Below are 16,456 nucleotides of genomic sequence, written 5' to 3' on the forward strand. Positions count from 1 at the left end.
ATTCTGTTGAGTGATACACATGGTCTTTTCTAGCATTCTGTTGAGTGATATGCAGGGTCTTTTCTAGCATTATATTTAGTGATACACAGGGTCTTTTCTAGGATTCTCTGTTCATTGATATGTAGGGGGAAAGGTGACTAACATAGGCAACCATTTAGCCCTGGAAGCATTTTGTGATGATGTATCTTCCCTATAGTTAGAAATCCCCCATTCTCAAAATAGAGATTTCCCCCTCAGATTTCTGTTGTATAATATACCCAGAATATCGTAAAACATAATGGATTGATTGGTATAAATAGAATAAATAGTAATTATATGATGTAATCAGTTCTGTCCCAGAGTAATTGAAGAAATGTTGTTATAATTAATTGCAGTTGTCTTAAGTTATCCTCAGCACCTCCTACCTTACCCCGTAAAAAAACAATCCAGCATTAGTGCCCACCTCAGTAATCTCACTGCCCCCCTTCTAGGGGGCAATACCGCCCACTTTGGGAACCATTGCTTTACATCATGGGTACATGAATGTGAGAAGGCTTGCCAGTAGCTTTCCTTGGATCAGTGGTTCCTCCCAGTGTCTTGCCAGATCCTGTCTGCCTGAAGTAAAGGTATGCAGAAGATGGATTAACAAAATGTGATTGTTCATGGCTCCAGGCTGGACTAAATCAGGTATGCAGAAGTCTTTGGATTAACAGGATTCAGCTGTACCAATATATTTAGTGTATTTCTGCAATTATAGTTTCCAACTATCAATACTGGTGTAACAATTTAAGGTCTTTGTAATGGATTTGTTACAGTCAATAACTTTGTCAGGGTGATGATCAGATTGGCTTGAGGTTGATGGATTTGTCTGGAAATGGAAATACCTGGCTCTGATCACAAAATACATCACATTGCTTGACAAGGCATCTGAGTTGTGACACTAGAAAGGACCAGCTAATGTAATCCGACAAGGAAGAGAAAAACTGGAATAAATAAAAGGAAGAGGTGATTTGCTTATCTCTACCTGTCAAGGTGACTGACACCTGTCACACTTGCCTGTCTAAAAGTACAGGTATATATAAGCAAAGGTGTTATCCTGAGTGTTCTGATTAATGCATTTTCATATTGGATCAATATCATGTCTTGGAACAAACATTATGAAACACGAAAAGCAAAGCAATACTGTTAAACTGTTGCCTCTCTTAATGGCCTTGTATTCAAAGAAATTTTGAGAAGTACTGAATATCTCTCATGGCCCATGTGATCTGTAACAAATTATTTCCAGGTGCAAGTGGCAACTCTAGAAAACACGGCTTGAACATTAATAACTAACTGAAAGAGATAGTTTTATAGCAAGTAACATGAGTTAGTTATCATAAATACTTGCTTATAAGTCAAGTCAAACTGCAAACAACAAAGGTACTGATCTGCCATAGCATAAAGTGCCTGCAGATCAGGGTCTGTGTTGCCTGTTCTTCTGATTACTCCTTACAAACTGCACAGACACAGATCTGATGGCGCATTATGTGATGGCAGATCTGGGTGTGTGCAGTATGCAGTTGGATTCATAAGTGTGTATATATGGTATTTATCCTCATAAGCATAGATTTCGTCATACAGATAAGTTGTGCTATTTTTTAGGCCTCCCGTGTGTGATAATGAAGGGTGGCCATTTTGAGGATGACTAGGCTGTAATTTGGTTAAATGGGGATCTTACTGTTCTGTTTAGTCATCTTATAAAAAGTCACCATATCAGGCCATAAATCAGTTGTCAGCTGGATAAGAAACAACGATGTGACTACGATATTAACACTACAGTGATGCGTCTATAATATTAACTCTACTGTTTTCATTTGCATCATTTTAAATTTGCTTGTGGCACGGAGGCACAGAGGTTGTAAACTACACAACAGTTGGGGTAAAGCTGTTATTATTGAGGTGGTTAACTACACAACAGTGGGGGTAAAGCTGTTATTATTGAGGTGGTTAACTACACAACAGTGGGGGTAAAGCTGTTATTATTGAGGTGGTTAACTACACAACAGTGGGGGTAAAGCTGTTATTATTGAGGTGGTTAACTACACAACAGTGGGGGTAAAGCTGTTATTATTGAGGTGGTTAACTACACAACAGTGGGAGTAAAGCTGTTATTATTGAGGTGGTTAACTACACAATAGTGGGGGTAAAGCTGTTATTATTGAGGTGGTTAACTACACAACAATTGGGGTAAAGCTGTTATTATTGAGGTGGGTAGTTTAATCCTTAACCCTGGAGATTATTTTCATTTTCACCTGATATGGAAATGCATTTTTGGGGTTACTTCTGAATACATCAAATGCATTTTGGGGTTACTTCTGAATGCATCAAAATACATAAGCTTCTGAGAGATTTTCATTTATTCTGTGTCTATGTTGATAAATGTTTTTTCATTCTCACATGTGCAGGAGGGTAACATTTGGATTATTTTTTTAAAATTATATTTTTATTTTATTTTTTTTATATTGGACCCATGATGTGTCCTGGTCACTCTTTACTCCAAATCTTACGCTAACTTTTGCAATGGTTCACCTCTCCGTTTTAACCAGTTTGCTTTAGATCTCAGTTCAAATAATCTAAAATCTGGACACAAACTCTGGTTCTGAAAACTGGTAGTTTTTGGCCTTACAAAAAGTGGGTCTCAAAAATTAGGTTTTTCCCTTTGTATTTTGTAATGTGAGTAAAAAGTCTACTTCATTTGGTATAACTGTAGACTTAACATCAGTGTCTACTTTTCCATAATGCCATCCACTTTGGTTTATTATAAATGATGTTGATGGTACAGAGCATGGAAGTAGGGTACAGTCTTTTGATATGTAAATGTGGCATGCATGATTACTGTTTTAACATTGGAAGTTATCATTATTTTGCCACAGTTTGTGGGCAGATTGTTACTGTTGAGGATGCTGGGTTAAAAGAGGAGGGTATTCAGTATTTTCTACCTTGTGCAGTGGAATAGCTGTTGTTAAAAAGCTTTAATGGTGATGTTTCAAACAGATTATAACAATACCTTGACTTGTGCAGTGGAATAACTGCCATTAAAAAAAGCTTTAATGACAATGTTTCAAACAGATTGTAACAATACCTTGCCAGTCTAGGAGCAAGTTACATTTAGTCTCAATGAATATTCAAATGACAACAACCTGCTTGATGGCCTAAGTGGTTAGATCGTCTGCCTCAGATACGAGAGGTCATGGGTTGAGCCCCGGCTGAGTCATACCAAAGACTTGTTACAGTGGAACTAGCAGCTGACTCGCTTGGTACTCAGCATTAAGAGGTTATTGTTTGGACTGGTCAACCATGGTGTCAGGATAATGTGAATGGTAGGGACGTGATGCTACATGTCTGCAGCATGATGCCCCAGTTCTAGACATCACTATAAACTGTCACATTGTAGATGTCATAACAATATGATTAAAATTGTTAACACATTAACCGCTGGAGCTTTTTGTCATTTTTGCCTGAAAATCGAGTAGGAAACACATTTTGAAAGCTGTTTCTGAATAGACTCGAAAACACCAAATCCCCGGTCATCTTTCAATAATATACTGCCTAGTTGTGTTAGAAACATCATTTTCGTTGACTATTTGACTCGTGCATGAGCAGAAGGGGAAAAGTTGGGAGGTTTTTTTTGCTAAACGGAGCCATTATTTTTGTATGGAGACCACTCTTTATTCCAAACGCCCATCTTATCCTACTTTTTGCAAAGGCTCATCTGTCTGTTTGCAGTTCATACCAGTTTGCCTTAGATCTGAGACCAGAAAGGCTAAAATCCAGTCACAAAATCTGATTCCGACCACGGGCAGATTTTGGGTTAAAAAAAAGTCTGGTCCAAAAAATGAGGTTTTTCTATCTGTGTTTTGTAGTGCAACTAGATATTCCAGATTATTTGGTATCATTGTAGACCTACATTGGTCTACCTTTCTATAATACCACCCACTTTAGTGTATCATGCATGACCATGATGCTACAGAGCTCGACAGTAGGCTACTAGCTCCTGCCCCGTAAAGTCGTTGCTAGGGGTTAATGTGTTAAAGCTACATTAAAAATCCAAAACCACACATGTAACTTGGGCTGTATGAGAAGTACATCAACATGTATTATGTACACTGCATGCATGAAATGTATCATGTACACTGCATGCATGAAATGTATCATGTACATTTATTGTGTACACTGTATCCATCCAGTGTATTGTGTACACTGCATCCATCCTGTGTATCCTGTACACTGCATCCATTGAGTTTATTTTTTACACTGCATCTGTCCTGAAGCTTTGGTGACAATTTGGAACTATAAATTATTACTGTAATTTCAAGGGGCCCCGAGTGGCCGAGTGGTCTAAAGCGCTCACCGTTCCGGATCACTGCCATCTCACCTCTGTCTGCGTGGGTTCGAGTCCAAGGCTCGGCTAGCGTGGGTACGTGGGAAAGCCTGCCAGTAGCTTCTCGTGGGTCGGTGGTTCTTCCCTGGGTTTTCCAGGGTTCTTCCTCCACCAGTTATACTGGCCGCCATGTATAGCCTATCTTGTGCTGAAAAATGGCGTTAAACCCTAGATCAACAACAACAACAACTGTAATTTCAATTTCAACTAACAAAGTGATGAATAAACATGAATGAAAATAGCCCGTGTAATGATTGTACTTCAACAGACTTAAAGGATTTCTATAATATAAATTTAATTCCCCATTTAGTTGAACAAAGACTTGTAATTTACTACTACAGAAAATGGTGTCAAAGAATAAAAATTGACTTAAAATCTCAGCTGTTTGCACTTTAAATGAAAAAGAATTCTGCAATGATTACATTACAGATTTATCATCATACTGTACTAAATGAAGCAGGATTGTACAATGACTCTAGTACAGATTTATCATAATAATATACTAAATGAAAAAGGATTGTACAAAGACTAGTACAGTACAGATTTATCATCATACTGTACTAAATGAAAAAGGATTGTACAAAGATAGTACAGATTTATCATCATACAGTACTAAATGAAACAGGATTGTACAATGACTAGTACAGATTTATCATCATATAATACTAAATGAAAAAGAATTGTACAAAGATTATAGTACAGATTTATCATCATACTGTACTAAATGAAAAAGGATTGTACAAAGATTATAGTAGATTTATCACACTCTACTGAATGAAAAAGGATTGTACAGATATTATAGTACAGATTTATCATCATACTGTACTAAATGAAAAGGATTGTACAAAGATTATAGTACAGATTTATCATCATACTGTACTAAATGAAAAGGATTGTACAAAGATTATAGTACAGATTTTTCATCATACAGTACTAGTCTGCATACAGTATGAATCAGGCTCTTCAATGATGACATATTCTTACAGATTAGGATCTGATCATTATATTTAATTAGCGTCTTGGTGACCATTAATATTGTATCTATTTAAATGGGGCCTAGAGTGATCTAAAGAGCTCACTAGTACGGATCAATTTCATATCGTCTCTGTCTGCATAGGTTGAGGTCTCAGGCTCAGATGGCGCAGGTGCATGAGAAAGCTTGCCAGTAACTTCCCATGAGTTGGTGTTTCTTTCTGTGGTTTTCCCAGATTCATCTTCCACCATTTTTACTGGCCACAATGTATAGCCCATCTTGTGGTGAAAAATGGCATTAAAACCCATAACAATAAATGTACTTAAATTAAAGCAGGTCTTGATTGACGTTTCAGGTAGAAGAAACAGGGTGGACAATAAAGTCGGATATTTACATCGTACTTTGTGATTTAAAAAATAAATAATGATGATGATTATTGTTATAACATGAGAAATTTTTTCACAGAATGTTTTGCTCCATCATATTGTATAGTTCCTTGTCTTCACATACGTGTTAGAAATTAATTCTTTGGTATCAGACATGTGCAGTATATACTTGATATGTATATATGTTTTGTATATACATGATATGTATATATATTTTGTATATACATGTACATGATATGTAGGTTTTGTATATACATGATATGTGTTAGTTAAAATAATAGGCAAAATGATAGAAAGCTTTGTATTCCTTTTCAAGTTTAAGCATCATTTTTTATATGAAATTTAGTTTAAAATTTAAGGAAATTAAATAATATTGCAATGACTACAAATGTTTCATGGGAAACGAGCATTGCTCGCTTAGATGATGTCATTGCAGGGTGTTGGGTTACTTTTAGCATAGCAAATCAGTCATTCAGTATCTTGGTCATATTTAATTCAGTATACCTGTATACAGGACAGATAAAATAATTATTTACACACAAATAATTCCATTGCCATCAGGATAAAAAAAAACAAACTATTAAACAGGCAATTTGACCTTTAACATTGTTAAACTGATTAAAGGCATGTGCTTACATTGTTTAGATATTATCCCAGCATTGATAGTTGATGAGCAGGTGCCCCAAAGGAGATTACTGATAAACTGGCAAAGGGCCCAATCAGTTTGTTGGGAAATCTTGATTGATTCTGTGCAATAGCCAGGTAAACAAATCTTTATTAATTCTATGCAGTAGCCAGGTAAACAAAAATGTCTTCAAAGGGGTAATTTGATTTAAAGTTGCTATCTGGCATGCAATCAGTTAGCTGACTTGGTATTTATTTGTTAAATCATATTAATTGTTTGTGAATATTACTGTGCAAATTCTCATGATAATCATATCATATAAACTTAAATCCCCTGGAACATTTTAATTCCAGTCAAATCCCATACTAGATGTAATCAGGACAGGTGATTTTGTGACCACCACTGGTAATAACCTAGTTTTGTCAGTCCTTTGGCTGGTATTTTGCCAAGTATTTTTTTTCAAGTTTCAGAAACAAATTGATATAAAGTTTATACAGTATAATTAAATTACAAATAAATTGATTACATTTATTGAATTACCTAAATTTAGGATGAATATTTACTGATACATTTTCAGTAGTTTTAGTTAATTTGAATTTTGTGTATATAAAGTGTTATTGACTGATTTGTAGTTAGAACAAGTGATCATTTGTGCTTACACTAGTATCTGTCTTGTGAGACCACCCCTTATGCAAGAAATAATGGTCTCTCAGGACAGTTGGTCACTTGTGACAGGTCATAGCACTATATATTTTAGAAATCTTTACATGGAGAACATGGTCAGTTAAGATGGGTTCAGTGTAATTGGTGGGGGCTTCAGGTAGTTGAGTGGGCTAAGGCACTCATCTTTACATCTTCGCAAGCCAAGGTTCCGATATCCCTATCTGCACATTGGCAGATCGAAGAGCTATATTGGTGCTTTGTCTTAGTGACCTCTATTGGACTTCACGTGATGCCTCCCTTAGTATATAATGCCAACTAATGTTGTATGGTGTGGTGCATTGTACATCCAGTGACAACTGTGTTTGCACGTGACCTAAAAAGGATACTTTGTAAGTTTAACCTCAAAAGTATGACTTTGTACCAGAGGGACGCCATTTAGAGGTGTATTTGAGTGAAAGGTATTTGTGCAAACATGGACAGACACTGGAAAATTGCTTATTTATCAATCCATTCAAATTGTGTCACCTTATCTCATTCATGTAGAAACAGTGTTCAAATTTGAACGACTTAATTTTTTCATTGGATGCATTGGCTTGCCACTGCATCCAATGTTCTTTATAGACCCAAAGCACAGAAAAATCTGCTCGATATTCCAAGGTGTAGATAGGGTCATTGAAACCTTGGCTAGTGAAGATGTCACCGTTACAGATTACTGACATGTCACCTCTGTCTGTGTGGCTTCAAGTCTTGGATTTGAACAGTTCGGGTGTTTGAAAAAGCTTGCCAGGAACTTCCTGTGTGTCACTGATTGTTCCTGAGATTTTTCCAGGGTTCTTCCTTCACCAAATATACTGGTGATAATTGTGCTAAAACAATTGTGTTAAACCCACAACAGCAAATACTACATTGGTAAACTGGCCCATAGTTAATCATTGTGATCAGCAGTAAGCTGGACCATAGTTGATCATTGTGATCAGCAGTAAGCTGGACCATATTTTATCATTGTGATCAGCAGTAAGCTGGACCATATTTAATCGTTGTCATCAGCAGTAAGCTGAACCATATTTAGTCATTGTGATCAGCAGTAAGCTTGACCATATTTTATCATTGTGATTGACAGTAAGCTGGACCATATTTTATCATTGTGATCAGCAGTAAGCTGAACCATATTTAGTCATTGTGATCAGCAATAAGCTTGACCATATTTATTCATTGTGATCAGCAGTGAGCTGGACCATAGTTGATCATTGTGATCAGCAGTAAGCTGGACCATATTTTATCATTGTTGGTAAACTGGCCTCTATATTTTCAGTTGGAATCTGTGTGTTGATAAAGAACCATGGTAACTGAAAAGTTGTTCACCATCTGCAAAAATATCACATGGGAAAAACTCTCATCTGATCAGTAATGTTTTTTTTTATAATATAAAAAAATGGAACCTTTCTCAGAAATTGGCAATATCATCCTGAACAAACTTTGCCACTGACACTTAATTGTAAGATTACACAAAAAAATAAATTATAACTGGAAAATATTTGCAAAAATGCATTTGGTCATACTTGAATATGCTTGTGAAATCCATCTTATGAGAACATGCCTGTATCTCGGTTATGTTTGTTGGTTAGATTGACTAAAGAGCCTGTAAACATAAACACTATCTAGTTTCCTTTGACCTTGTAACACATCTATATGATCACTTTTAAGTCCAAGCTTCATAGACTTACATAATGAACTTTCAGATGATCAGGGTCAGTGTTGTTTTGTTCTACTGGCTGCTGCTAACATAATGTAATCACCTAGATCTGAAGTTGCATTTATGTGATGGTAGATCAGGGTGTGTACAGTTTTGCAGTTAGACTCGACTTATAATTGAGTGTATACAGTATGTTAATGTTGCTTTGTCCTAGCACACTGACAGTAATATTTGCAGCAGGTATTATGCATGAAATGATGGCCTATACTAAAGTGGAGAAATAACAAATGTGCATTTAAGATGAAATATATGCATACATGTATGTGAAAATAGATTTATGTAGCTGCATCAGAATGTTTGCAGATACAACTCTACTGTTTATTTAATAAAGGAGGGGCTGTTGGGAATCAACATATGCTAAGAATTGCACTACAGTGACAACATTCATGACCTACTGAATAGTCCCATGCCTGTAAAGCAGATAGGAGAAAGCAGTGGACATCTTAATTGACAGTTCTCCTAGGTATTGAATATATGCCATAGGAGTGTCAGTACTGTCAAATGAAAGCATATCAGTATGCAGAGGTATTTGAAAGTAGTGCCAGTAAAAAAGTTGTGCCAGTATAAAAGTGTATTTGAAACTTGTCCGAATCACCCTTTTTAATTTTCTTGAAGTGATTTTTCAAATATGTTTTTACCACTGTTGGGTTACAAACTGCACCAAATTTGCATGGATAAGTATTAATCAATCGTGTAAAATCTTATTGGGTTACAAACTGCACCACATTTGCATGGATAAAGTATTAATCAATTGTGTAAAATCTTATTGCGTTACAAACTGCACCACATTTGCATGGATAAAGTATTAATCAAGCGTGTAAAATCTTACTGCATATGGCTTTATTCTCAGAAAGTTCTATTTTTAATTTCAACTGCAATGTTATAAATAAAATTTGACAAGTGACTATAATACAGTCATCCCAACTTGTGGTCCTTATCTGAGTGCCTGAAAAAGGTGCCTCATGCTTTTGTGGCCCCTGTCATAGCTTTTCCATTTTCGAAATTTTGTGTATAGAACCCAATACCTTTAGCAATAATTTTTTGTACAATATTTTAATTTTAACCATATATACTCATGACACTTTTAGCCTAGTTTTGACCACGTAACTCATGAAATCTTTACTGATGACACTTTAGCCCTAGTTTTGACCATAAACTCTATACTCATGACACTTTTAGCATAGTTTTGACCATAGACTCTATACTTGTGACACTTTTAGTCATTCTTTTGACAATAGACTCTCTACTCATGACAATTTTAGCCTAGTTTTGACCATAAACTCTATACTCCTGACACTTTTAGCCTAGTTTTGACCATAGACTTTATACTTGGGATACTTTTAGTCATTCTTTTGACAATAGACTCTATACTCATGACAATTTTGGCCTAGTTTTGACCATAAGCTCTTTACTCATGACACTTTTAGCCTAGTTTTGACCATAGACTCTATACTTGTGACACTTTTAGTCATTCTTTTGACAATAGACTCTATACTCATGACAATTTTAGCCTAGTTTTGACCATAAACTCTATACTCATGACACTTTTAGCCTAGTTTTGACCATAAACTCTATACTCATGACACTTTTAACCTAGTTTTGACCATAGACTTTATACTTATGATACTTTTTTTGTTGTTGACCATAGGCTCTATACTCATGAAAATTTTATCCTAGTTTTGACAATGGACTCTATATAAGTTTGACAGTTTTAGCCTAGTTTTGACCATGGACTCTATACTCATGACACTTTTAGTCATTTTTTTTACTATAGACTCTATACTCATTTTTTGACTATAGACTCTATACTCACATTTAGCCATTCATTTGACCATAGACTATACTCGTGACACTTTTTGCTATTCTTTTAACCATAGACTCTATACTCATGACACTTTTAGTCATTCTTTTGACCATAGAGTCAATAATCATGATACATTCTTTTGACCGTAGACTCTATACTCGTGACACTTTTAGTCATTCTTTTGACCATAGAGTCTATAATCATGACACATTCTTTTGACCATAGACTCTATGCTTGTGATACTTTTAGCCATAGTTTTGATCATATACTATATACACATGACATTTTAGTCAATGTTTTGATTATAAAGTCTGTACATTATTTTGAAAAAGCAAAACCAAGTGACTGAAACTTAAGGGGCCCAGAGTGGCCAAGTGGTCTAAAGCACTCTCCATCCATTACGGATCACTGCCATCTCACCTCTGTCTGAGTGGGTTCGAGTCTCAGATTCGGCTAAAGTGGGTATGTGAGAAAGCTTGCCAGTAGCTTCTCGTGGGTTGGTGGTTCTTTCCCGAGTTTTCCCGGGTTCTTCCTCCACCATTAATACTGGCCGAGATGTATAGCCTATCTTGTGCTGAAAAATGGCGTTAAACCCTACAATAACAACAACAATAACAATAACTGAAACTTAAAGCTTTCTTTTGTTTAATATCAATAATTCAGTGAAGCGTGAACAAAAATTATATTTAATAGTGGCAGGTGGAGAGTACATATGGTTTTAATGTTCTACATTAACTTTGATTTTGAAATACTATTTAATGTAGTGCACACATAGTCTTTATACAGTTTTAACATTTTTTATTTGCTTTGCTGCATGCATTTAAGATAACAACTATAATCCCCAGAAGTGGGTGATGTCTGAAAACATCTCAAGTATAGCCAGGCCAGATAAGCCATTTGTAGCTCATTAGGTCATAGAGCCATGAGATGGTCTGTCTGTCATCTGGCCATCATTTTACAAATTTGTTATTGCTACTCCTTATCATATAGTTGGAGGGTCCCCGAGTGGCTAAGTGGTCTAAAGCGCTCTCCGTTACGGATCACTGCTATCTCATCTCTGTCTGCGTGGGTTTGAATCTCGGATTCGGCCAGTGTGGGTATGTGAGAAAGCTTGCCTGAGTAGCTTCTTGAGGGTTGGTGGTTCTTTCCGAGGATTTCCCAGATTCTTCCTCCACCATTAATACTGGCTGCCATGTATAGCCTATCATGTGCTGAAAAATGGCATTAAACCCTACAACAATAATATTATTGGAGGATAAATGTGAGACTTTTGACACATATTCAACCTGTGGTCTTTATATGTGTGTTTGGATTTTGACATGCATTCAACCCATAGTCTGTGTGTGTGTGTGTTGGGATTTTTGACACACATTCAATCCATGGTCTTTGTATATGTGTTTGGATTTTTTTACACACATTCACCCATGTCTGTGTTTGTGTGTGATTTGGATTTTTAACATAGCTAAGTCATATTGCTATGATGTCTGCAGTGTTGTATTTTATAATGATGTCTATCACTGGGGCATCATGCTTGAGACATGTAGCATCATGTCCAACCCAGTCACATTATTCTGACACCAGGCTGACCAGTTACAACACTAACCTCAAATGCTAAGTGCCAAGCGAGGTAGCGAGGTAGCTGCTAGTACCATTTTTATAAATCTTTCATATGACTCTGCTACTCGAACCTGCAAACACCTGCATCCAAGGTGGACACTAACCATTTATGCCAATGTGGGTATGTGAGAAAGCTTGCCAGTAGCTTCTCGTGGGTCGGTGGTTCTTCCCAGGGTTTTCCCCGATTCTTCCTCCACCATTAATACTGGCCGCCATGCATAGCCTATCATGTGCTGAAAAATGGCGTTAAACCCCACAACAACAACAACAAGAGCAACTAACCATTTATGCCACAGGCATGGTGTAAAGTTATGTAAAGACAGGTTATCAATATCAGTCTCTACATTCTCATTTTGCAGAAAGATGGCATGATGGAAATGGAGAAGGAGGAGAACAGGGCCATCAATCTGACAACCAGCAACAGTAATGGTGGTGACCACAACAGTGGTGGTAGCACTGTCAACATGGACCTCAGGGAGGAAGTGCTAACCAATGGAGATGGGCAGGGCAAGATAAATGGAAGCTTACCTCAGGTATTGAATTATTTTTTGTTGTTTTCTACATTAGTGAATGCAAAGACCAAAGTGTCACTATTCCAACAGCAATAGCTGCGTTCAAGTCACATGTTTATCCCCATTCAGCTCAAACAGCAGCAGTATCAATATTCAGGTCCTATTTTCATCCCCATTCATTGAGAACATCAGCAGTAGTACAGCTCATCCTTGTAGTTGGGGTCCACTACTGCTGCCTGTGTTATGTACCAACCAAACCAACCTATAAAAAGTATTATGATATATATGAAGCCATGATATATTGAGAATAGCTTAATATACAGAACCCATGGTATAGTGGGTATGGCCTCAATTTGTTAAATAATGGTGTTATAAACAAGAAATGATACAAGCAAAAAGCCCAAACTTTCACCTTATTGTATTGATATGACTTTGGTCACTTAGTCCATAGTAGTACGGTGTTATATCTTGAATCATTCTGTAACAAGGTATATTATAATGGGAAGAGCTGTATCAGTATTCAGGTTCTCTATTTATTCAGTGAGAATGGTAGTAGAAGTATCAGTTGTCAGGTCCTGTGTCATATCCCTATTCAACTTATTTATGCTTTAGGACTTTTAATGTAGCTTTAAAAAATTTTAGTCAAATTACTACGATGTCTGCACTGTGGCAGTTTATAATGATGTCTAGCACTGGGGGGGCATCATGTTGCAGATATTTAGCATCATGTCTCACCCAGTCACATTATCCTGACACCTTTCAGACCTGTCCTAGCACTAACTTCTTAATGCTGAGCTCAAAGTAATGCAGCTGCTAGTACAATTTTTTATAGGTCATTGGTATGACCCAGCCGTGTTCGAGCCTGCAACCTCCAATTAGACCACTGGAGCTGTCTCCCCATTCAGAGAGAATATCAGCAATGTCATTATTGAGGTCCTGTATTTATCCCCATTCAGTGAGAATGTCAGCAGCATTGTCAGTATTCATGTCCTATGTGTATCCCCATTCATTGAGAATGTCGGCAGCAGTGTATTCATGTCTTATGTGTATCCCCATTCATTGAGAATGTCGACATCAGTGTCAGTATTCATGTCTTATGTGTATCCCCATTCAGTGAGAATGTCAGCAGCAGTGTCAGTATTCATGTCTTATGTGTATTCCTTATTCAGTGAGACTGTCAGCATCAGTGTCAATATTCATGTCTTATGTGTATCCCCATTCAGTGAGAATGTCAGCAGCAGCGTCAGTATTCATGTCTTATGTGTATCCCTTATTCAGTGAGACTGTCAGCATCAGTGTCAATATTCATGTCCTATGTGTATCCCCATTCAGTGAGAATGTCAGCAGCAGTGTCAGTATTCATGTCTTATGTGTATCCCTTATTCAGTGAGACTGTCAGCAGCAGTGTCAATATTCATGTCTTATGTGTATCCCCATTTGGTGAAAATGTCAGCAGCAGTGTCAATATTCATGTCTTATGTGTATCCCCATTCAGTGAGAATGTCAGCAGCAGTGTCAATATTCATGTCCTATGTTTATCCCCAGGGTCATGGTCCAAGATTTGGTGGGGTTGTGGGTATATAACAGAAGTGTGATAATGCACATTGGTGAACCATGGAAGTTCAAGTGGTTTAGTTAAGTTCTGTGTTGAGGTATTTGGAAATCATGTACAGGACTTGTGGTACTGTTTATGTGGACAGTCTAGAAATGGGTGGACATATTATATATGGGTTTGAAGGACCAGGTTTGGTATATTGAAAAGTTAAAGTTTAATAAAAAGAATAATTTATCCTGTTAAAACTAACAAAAAATTACAAACAAAACTTTTATTGAGGGAATTTCAGTCCTTTTACAGACTTGAAACATTCATTACCCAATTTAGGTGCAGTATTAAAAATGCATTTCAGAAACAGGTAGAACAAAAATGTGATGACTTATGGTTTTCTCTACACAGAACCTTGCATTAACAAGAGCAACCTCTTTCTTACAAGATAATATTGTTCCTGTATTAAAATGATATTGATGCAAACCTGCTTTGGTGGCCATCCTAAAAACCTTAAGATGGATACTGATTTTGAGCATGGTCATGTGTAGATGCTATTAAATGAAATTCCTGCCTCTTCATATGGCCATTTTGAAAATATAGACAAGGAAGAAGTTTTGAAAACCAGAGCTGATTGGCTCTAGTGCCAGGTCAGAGGTCATTGCATGTGTTTTTATATATCATTAGAGCTTATGAGAATTTCTACCGGACATTGTATTTAGTTGCATTCCAATGAATAATTTGATAGAGTCAGCTATCTGACATTAAGGTCAGAAGTCATAACTTTTGTTTTTGGCTGTGCTGACTGGTCAGCAAGATAAGAAAAACAAGTATTAATTGATTTCACCATCAGACAGGTATTAATTGATTTTACTGTCAAACAAGTATTAATTGATTTTACTGTCAAACAAGTATTGATTTTACCATCAAAAAAGTATTAACTGATTTTACCATCAAACTGTTTGTTGATAAATCTAAATTTTACTTTGAATGGGAAAAAATTCAATAAGTTTTTTCTCCAGAAAGTATTGCTTTTGGATTTAATTCAATTTAACACGTGCTTTTATCTTCATATTGTTTGAGACAGATCAGTGAGATACAATGTTTGCTACTTATTGTTCTCAAGTTATTGTTCTCAGGTCATGCCAAAGACTTATAAAAATGGTACTTACAGCTGCCTAGTTTGGTGCTCAGCATTAAGAGGTTAGTGTTAGGACTGGTCAACCTGGTTGTAGGATAATGTTACTGGGTGAGACATCATGCTACACATCTGGGGCATGATGCCCCAGTGCCAGACATCACTATAAGCTACCACACTGCAGATATTGCAGCGATATGACTGAAAAATTGTTAAAGCTGCATTAAAAATCCAAATCACACATGCAAACACACACTTATTGTTCGTAAGTTTCTCAAGATAATCAGAGATGGTTGTAATACTCATAGTTAAAAAGAAGAAACAGACTTGTCTTGGATTCTTGGAAATTGTTCTTGACCAGTAGAGCATCAGTCTCTTCAATGGACAATCCTTATAGGTGTCAAAATGCTCAGTACAGTCAAACATTTTGGAAGAAAAATTTATAAAAATATTCTTCTGAAAATCTTGTTGTGGATTGCTGAAACTGAAATGATTTGCTTTTTTGACAGGGACAAGGAATTAACTTACCTCATGCTGCTACCAAATCAATTCCACTAGCTACGGGTTCTTCAAAGAGAAAGCAGCGTCCCCAGAACTTTTGTTCCAGCGCTGATCCAATGGTTTCTGAGACTCAGTCAATCCTTATGCTGGCAGCTCAGCATGGCCTGTTGCCACAACAGATGCACCAACTGTTTCAGCAGCAACAGGCCAACAGTGGGCCAGTATTACCCCAGCAGGTGCAGCAGGTGATGCAGCAATCAGTTTTGGCCCAACAGCAGGTATATAGTAGTATTCAAGTTGATATTTTTTAGTACACGTTTATTGCAAGGAGTTTTTATCTTGCAGTTAAACCCGACTTCACTTTTAAATATCTAGGTTGTACAAATGTAGCAAGGTATTTGAAGAAGGGTGTTACAGCAGTTTTATATAATGTACCTGTGAAGTAGGGTGTTGCACCATGATTTGTGTACAGTAAGTAGTACATGTGAAGTAGGGTGTCACACCATGATTTGTTTAAAGTAGCACATGTGAAGTACGGTGTT

General features: G+C 36.7%; 1 protein-coding gene across 4 annotated transcripts in view; it reads left to right on the plus strand.

Moving 5' to 3' along the window:
• Window positions 1-16,456, plus strand: part of LOC149788551 (forkhead box protein P1-like) — a 143,103-nt gene that overhangs the window by 35,802 nt on the left and 90,845 nt on the right. For 3 of the 4 annotated variants that reach the window (XM_089974580.1, XM_089974578.1, XM_089974579.1), the window contains exons 2-3: window positions 12,580-12,753; window positions 15,923-16,192. In XM_089974580.1, coding sequence (XP_089830706.1) covers window positions 12,589-12,753; window positions 15,923-16,192 — 435 coding nt within the window. In that variant the 5' untranslated portion in view covers window positions 12,580-12,588. The remainder of the gene's footprint in view (window positions 1-12,579; window positions 12,754-15,922; window positions 16,193-16,456) is intronic. The other variant, XM_089974581.1, reaches the window with a different exon arrangement.

This window comes from Sinohyriopsis cumingii, chromosome 11 (assembly GCF_028554795.1).
Source record: "Sinohyriopsis cumingii isolate HCF-2022 chromosome 11, ASM2855479v2, whole genome shotgun sequence".
Lineage (NCBI taxonomy): Eukaryota > Metazoa > Mollusca > Bivalvia > Unionida > Unionidae > Sinohyriopsis > Sinohyriopsis cumingii.